The sequence below is a fragment of the Pholcus phalangioides genome, unplaced genomic scaffold (assembly GCF_987345545.1).
Source record: "Pholcus phalangioides strain wild (caught in Gottingen) unplaced genomic scaffold, Ppha-v1.0 ptg000004l_1, whole genome shotgun sequence".
Taxonomy (NCBI): Eukaryota; Metazoa; Arthropoda; class Arachnida; order Araneae; family Pholcidae; genus Pholcus; species Pholcus phalangioides.
This window is the reverse complement of record NW_028301597.1, coordinates 3597353-3604743: the sequence shown is the minus strand read 5'-3', so window position 1 is coordinate 3604743 and position 7391 is coordinate 3597353. Positions and strand designations below refer to the sequence as shown.

The following is a 7391-nucleotide window of genomic DNA, read 5'->3' as shown; positions in this document are numbered from 1 at the left end:
CGCAGGGTAAGATAATTAAAGTAAAAGATAATAAAAAGTCTTGGACACGCAAAAACCACAACCGGCGTGAAGGAAATCCCGCACTTTTGGCTCCCTCATCGTGAATAGGAGTTTACTTTAAAATAAAAAGGATTGTAAGAAATGGGGGGGGGGGAAATAGACTGAACTTAATGGTAGGAAGCACCCAGTTACATCAAAATTTAAGTTCGCAAAACAAAAAAAAAATTGTATAACAAAAGATAAACTCGTTGTTGAAATATGAAGTTTCACAGGGGGAGGGGTCCCATCTGACGGAAGACTGACGGGGGGGGGGGGGGTCATGATTTCGAAGATTCTTTAGTGGTGCATGGACTGAAAAAAGGTTAGGAACCACTGCTCTAACTCAAAACTTAATTATTAATTTTTTTTATCAATCCTTTAAGTCGAGGCTTTCCTCCCTGAGGTCAAAATAAAATAGTATTCTACAGTGAGAAAAAAAAAGGAACCACACGCTACATTTGTGTAGCAAAAACATAGACATAAGATTAATTAACGGTTATATTACAGAGTGTTTCAAAAAGAATCATCCTATTTGAAATGCGTATATTACGAAAAATATTGGACACACATAGACACTTAAGATTATTTTATATAACATAGCTAATCAAAGTTTTTTCACAAACCAAATTAAAGGTGTTTAATATGTCTGTACTTTAGTCAAATTCGTCTCAAACTTTTGCAAGCATGTTTGCATTCACTTGCTCTTCTTTCTTTCAAACCGAGCACAACTCAGGTCTATCGCCATAGGCAATTTACTACCTAGTGAGTTGTGCCGGAAGTGTAACTGTGTCCATACCTAAAAGTCTGAGTGCATATGTAGTGTTGAGTTTGATTTTTCAGTGCCGCCATTTATATTTCAGAAGTGAAGTGCTGATATGATTGAATTACATTTGTACTGTTTGTTGGTCTGTTGCTCTCTGTGGCGAGACTTTTTAAAGGGAAATCGGCTCGCATTCGCGCCTTGAAATTGGAAACCACAGAAAACTGACTTCAGCCGACCACCACAGTGACGACGGTTTGCATCCACGGCTGCTGTTATGCGTATCTTCAGTTCTGCTGATGTAGCTGGAATTGGAGGCACATAAACGTAGTCTTTTATAAACACTCCAGAAGAAGAAATCATACACTATGAGGTTGGCGATCTTTGAGGCCAGTCATGTCAGGTCCCGTACTGCTGATTCATCGTTTAGGAATGCAATTGCTCAAAAATTCTCGACCGTCCAAGCTCCAGTGTGGGTGTGCCCCGTCCTGCTGGAAAATGAAGTCATCCGAATCGGTTGCTAACTGTAGTTTGAAAAGCTAATATTGACAAACACTCAAGTGGCGGCCGAAGGAAGAGCGTTAGCGCTACCAGTCGGCAACTGCGTGAAACTCGAGATTTCTCTCTTTCTACCTATACATTATTCGATCAAAACGGATTAAAAGCTGAATGGTTATGAATTTTTCAAATCGGATGTGTGAGATTCTTTTTGAAACACCGTCTGTACACGGGCACCGGGGTCTGAAAGTGTTAAGAAATTCATTAACTCCAGGAAGTTGCATCCTAAGTCCAAGGCATTAGAGCCCCGAGATTTAAGAAATATTGATGCGATTGTAATGCAAAAGCCTATCTGATCCGGGACGAGTGGTGCTAATTACGCGAATGATTATTTCTTAAGTGTAGGAGTTTTATTTGTAAGAATTATTAGTCTATTTCTTGTGGAGTGTGCGTGCGCGAGCACGTTTCCATATAAGGCCCCTTTCACACGGAGTGGACGAAGGTCCTGATCCAACGCGTAGCGTGATTATGTAACACGTTTCTGCCGGCGCGAAATTAATTGTCTATTTCGGTTCACGCGGCGCAAAAGACCTATTCCTAGGAAAACCCGGCTTTAAAGCCTTTAAACGTTTTAATCCGGCGGCCCTGAAAGAACGCCGTACGTGGATAACGTTGTTTAATAAAAGTATTTAGTTTAAAAAAAATCAAAAGATTAAAAACTTAAAAAAATATATTTAAAATTAAAATAATTGAAATTTTCAATTAAATTTAAAAGTTATTAAAGTATTTATCAATTATATTCGTAATGAATTACAGAACGGCTTATAATATTGGTCCTGTCAGTGGCCGCCGTTGTTGGCAGGTTTTATTGTATAAAATTGTAAAGTATGGACAAAAAGCAGTTGAGAAGTTGCTATATCTCAGAAAGAAACGGAGGGATGGATAGACATATTTGATGAACAGGGACCTTCACAACCCTATATCGAAGCTGTACCGAAGGAAAAGATGGCAAAATCTATTGTTCTATCACATTGGTCGTCCCCCCCCCCCCCCGAACGAAATTTCTGGCTACGCCCCTGGACCTTCATATGGTGTTTTTAATGGTATTTATGGCAAATATATCGAAAAAAAGCTGTTCTTTATTAAAACTTCTACCCGCATCCACTCCGTCCGGAAACGGAGCGGATGAATTTTATATCTGCAATGTAGTTTAAACTTAAATATCCAACTTGAGGACATGTTTCCGTGGTGTAGTGGTTATCACGTGCGCCTCACACGCGCAAGGTCCCCGGTTCGATCCCGGGCGGAAACAGGATGCAATTTTTTTTTTTTTTTTTAAAGTCCTTTTACTTTTATTGAATACTTTAAATACAGTGAAACTTCACTACAGCGACTGCCATAAATCCCTCTATAACGATATTTTTTCAAGTGTTGTTAGGGGGAATGCGTGTAAAATCCACGAGTGTCGATTTCCACCTCTTCTGTCGATATAACCTCCCACACACAGCGATATTTCTGTTCGTCCGCAGAGTATCGTAAAATCGAGATTTCACTGTATTATAATATGTATTTCGCATAATCCGATAAAATCATTTTTTGTTTGAATCTTGAATTTGCGAAACACTCTTGTAACGTATTCTTTCACTATTATTCATTAATGCGAATAACGGTGATTCATGGGTTTTCATGATTTTTTAAAATGATTTTTAGTGATGAAAAATTATATACAGTCAAACCTCGTTAGTGCGTCATCCGGTTAACACGTCATTCCGCTTAACGGGTCACGTTTTGGAAGTCCCAATTGTCCTCAGAATTGCTTACTCCGTCTGTCTATTGCTTACTCCGTTTAACGAGTCACTCCGCTTACTAAGTCATATTTTTGCTTTCAAGAGAGTGACTCTCATTAACGAGGTTTGACTGTATATATATATTTTGTCTTTTCACGCTTCTCAAAAGTTTAAAAAAAAAGAATTTTTCATTAGAAAAAACGTATTCTAATGTGCTACGTGGCTGTAGGACGGAATTACGCATTGAGCTAACTCATCGTTCCAGTGAAACCATTTGACCCATTTCTTCATGTGTGATCAACGAGCTCACTTTGAAGTTTTTTAATCGTCAATTCGGTTAATTAACGTGAGTTTTGCGTCATTGAATCGAAGCGGCTCGATCTTTATACAGCTTTGGTTTGAATCGATTCGTCCGAAGAATGTGCTGCCATCTATTGCAGATTCTTAGAAATTAGTTATTCAATAGATGTTACCAAAGCTGATTGTTTCAACTAGGGAGTAGGGTCACCAACCGCCCTCCTTTTTTTTTTTATGTCATTTCAAGTGTCCTCCTACGTTTTGGAAAATTTGCCTTCTCGTCCTCCTTTTCTGGTTTCCGGAATCGTTTTATTTTTCTGGGGAAATTTTTTTTCCCACTTTGAAACACATTTCTTCATTTGCACCAAGGGGCCATTCAAGTATTACGTAAGCAGATTTTTAGTCATTTTTGCCCCCCCCCCTCCATACTGACGTAATACTGGAATGACCCCCAATAGCCTTCGAAGTTCTCAGAATTTTTTCTGTTTCTGCTTTTTTTTAGCGGTTCTGTTTCAAGTGTGGGAAAAATTATTGTTATGGCTGGTTTTGTTGGTTGTAATAGTGGCCCCATCTATTGGAAAAAATTAGGATGAGTGACGTATGAGCAGACGTCCTCCTTTCTCAGTCTTCAGATTTGGTAACCATAAACCAGAGTGAGTGTATGTGCCGTATTTCCCGGGACAGTGCCGGTTTTTCTGGCCATCTCGACTTTTTATTTGCGAAAATGTCCCCATTTTCTAGTTCGGAGTTTTCTTGAATTCGTTATTTTCATCAAAAACGTTGATCACAAAATTATTTAATAACTATGAATCGATTATCATTTTCAGAGGAACATTTTTTTATTCTGTCTGGATATTATGCACGTATTGGCAACGTGTTCGAGTATCTTGCACTAACGCACCCCCTCCATGTAACGCACCAGATAGATTTTATATTTGACGGGCGCTATACGGGTCTGAGCAGTGTCAGTATACAGATACATTCAACAGATTTACATACCTTTCATTCCATTAACGCCTAAGCTGTTGAATTAATTCATTTAACAGATTCAATTCAACATCTTAGGCGTTGAGAGTAACATTAACATTTATTTTTTTACATAAAACATGGGCCCGTGAGTTTCACCAAAAATCAATTTAAGTTTTCCGTTATAAATTCCAAAGTGAGTTTTACTGTCAGTTCTCTAAAAGGCTAAGAATAATTTGTGATTTCTCAGGAAGTTTCAAGCTTAGCGACTCCCTTCGCGCGTTCGCAACTGACTTCCACCAACAGAATTCCCGAGAAAAAAAACATTTGCGACTATTTTTTTCCCGGATTTCAAGAAATTTCGATTTCACACATTAACAACAGATTGGGGAAGGGCGGACTTTCATACTGTGTTGTGTTCACCATCAAAATTCAATTTTACTCCTCCAAATTTTGTCGAGGAATAAAAAATACTCCTTTCAAATCTTGGGTAATTTTTTTAATAATCTTATATATTTCGCTGTGTTTTTCATTAAAAAAAATACTCTTTTACAAAAATACTTCCTCAAAATTTTGTTTGAAGAGAGAGGAATAAAATTACTCTTCAAAATTATTTTTTATTATTCGTGTCCTATAAGGGCGGAATTATACTATAAGAGTTTAATAAAAGATCTTTTAAAGAACTTGAAGAAAAACAACCAATAAGCCTATTGTTTGCATTCGCTTGAATGCAACAAATGCTATTATGGATTGCATTTTTCAAGTCTTGTAAAAGATCTTTTATCAAACTTTATAGTGCAATCCCGGCCTAACAGATGAAAATGATCCCTTCGCCAAGTGTTCGCCAATACGCATCAAATTTCATTGAGGAGTGAAAATACTTCTTCAAATTTTAAGTAATTTTTTTTGAGGCCCGGATTGTACTGTAAAATTCCTTTTTTTTCAAACTTCAAAAATGCAACCAATAACCACATCGGTTACATTTGAGCGAGTATAACCGGTGCGCTATTGGTTTTTTTTTTGGATCTTTCATCAAACTTTTACAGTGTAATGCCAGCCTTAGGCCGGGATTACACTGTAAAAGTTTGATAAAAGTTCGTTTATGAAACTTGTGCTTATTGGTTACGTTTTTCAAGTTTTGTAAAATAAGTTTTATAGTGTAATACCGGCCTACTAGACTTATTTTTGTATTTTTCATTGAATATAAAATACTCTTCTTTTTACAGAAATATCCCTTAAAATTTTGTAGAAGAGTGAAATTACTGTACTCTCCAAAATTATTCTTCTTCGGATAATACTGCCTTCGCCAAAAGGGGGGGGGGGAGAAGAAATCCAGTGCTTGCATTATTCACGCGCTAATGTTTTTAACATTTAAAAACACAAATAAAACACGTTGAGCAGCATTTCAATGTGAGTACTTTATTAGGATCACGAATACAAAAATACACATTCATTGAACAAAAATTTTTAAAACAATAAAAAAAAAACTCTTTTGTATAGGAACCTTTCTCTATGTCTAAAGCCGGGAGAAGTTTGATAAAAGTTCTTTTATAAAAGGGCAAAAATGCAACCAATAAAAGCATCTGTTATACTCGGTCAAATGTAACTGATGCTATTATTAGTTGAATTTTTCAAGTTTTGTAAAAGATCATTTATTATACTTTAGTGTAATCCCGGCCTATAAGGATTATTTGTTTTCACCGGTATATAGTTTCACATATTTCCAGTCGATATTCATTTCCCGAAGATGTACATGTAACACACACACACACAGTGTAGCTGCCGTTCATTCGTAACTTACAAAATCCCACTCGCGAAATTTGCGGATGAAATAAGGCACATTTTAGTCCATCATCATTGATATAAATGTGCACTACATACTCCGCAATACTTTCGGATGTTCCTCGACCTTACACAAAATAGAATTCGAATTTCTTTGAAATTGCATCACTCACACACAGACGCGCGCGAAGAAGAATAGTTAGTACTTGTAACAAAATAAAAGATGAACCCTTTTCCCCGTTTGGATTATAATTTTGAATGGACGAATCATCACCGAGATGAAGTGTTGTTCCCTCTTGTCGTGGACGTTCACAAATTGTGGCGTGCGCCCGATCATTTCTCGTTCCGCAGCGGTTCCATCTCGGCTCCGTCAGACGTTTTCTTGCCGTTCGTCGACGAAGACTTCGAATAACTGGAATGCCTTCGGACCTTGTTATATAAAACCACGTGCAAACCCGAACATGTCAACCACACTCCGAACAGACTGACCTATTAAAACGAAATCGTAAATTAATTTCGATACTAATTACTAGAGCCCGGATTATATGCATTTGCATATTTCGGGCCTTCTTTAGCATTAACGCATATGAATGCATAAAATCAAAGAAGTGCATATTTTTGAAGGTTTATTTAAGCTCACTCAATTTTTTTTTATAATCTTTCAAATAAATATTGTTCATAATGTTTTCAAAACATCGGGTTTTTTTCCCGCCGGTGAAATTTAGTGAATTATTTGTGAAGTATTTTACGAATATATTAACTATTTTATTGTAAGGTTATTTCTAGAGAAATGTCAAAAGAGTGCTAATTTCTTTTTTTTTTAAATAGTGTCGAAGTTCTTTTGTTACTGGAATTTTCGTTATTGAGCAACTGCAACAAACTAGAAATTAAAAAATTTGCAGAAGTTTTTTGCATATGCGGTATATATATATAAAATATATGAGAGGATATGTTTTTGTAAATGAATACATATGCACGAAGAAATAGAAAAGATGCATTTTATAAGCACGTCTGTTTTTTCTTTTTTGCATGGTAATTTTTTTAATGCATATTTTCTCATTTTTTGTACATATTTCGGAATTTTTGACTTTTCAAGATTTTTAATTCATATTTTGGGATTTTTAGTGCATATTTTGGCATTTCAAGTGCTTAACTGTACATTTTGGTAGTTCAGTCGGACCGTTTTCATATTTTGGCATTTTAAGTGCATTTTTTTTGTATTTTTAAGTGCATATTTTCGCATTTTTAAGTGCATATTTTTG

The 7391-nt window shown here is 36.3% G+C and overlaps 1 protein-coding gene and 1 non-coding gene across 2 annotated transcripts in view; one reads left to right on the top strand and one right to left on the bottom strand.

The window, feature by feature from the left end:
* Positions 1-2536: 2536 nt before the first annotated feature.
* Positions 2537-2609, top strand: TRNAV-CAC (transfer RNA valine (anticodon CAC)). Its single transcript has one exon. It is a non-coding gene; the product is annotated as a tRNA-Val (tRNA).
* Positions 2610-5746: 3137 nt separating this feature from the next.
* Positions 5747-7391, bottom strand: part of LOC149086449 (uncharacterized) — a 60797-nt gene continuing 59152 nt past the window's right edge. Inside the window, exon 6 of the mRNA XM_089255562.1 lies at positions 5747-6618. Within this exon, the coding sequence (XP_089111688.1) occupies positions 6463-6618 (156 nt within the window). The 3' untranslated portion in view covers positions 5747-6462. The remainder of the gene's footprint in view (positions 6619-7391) is intronic.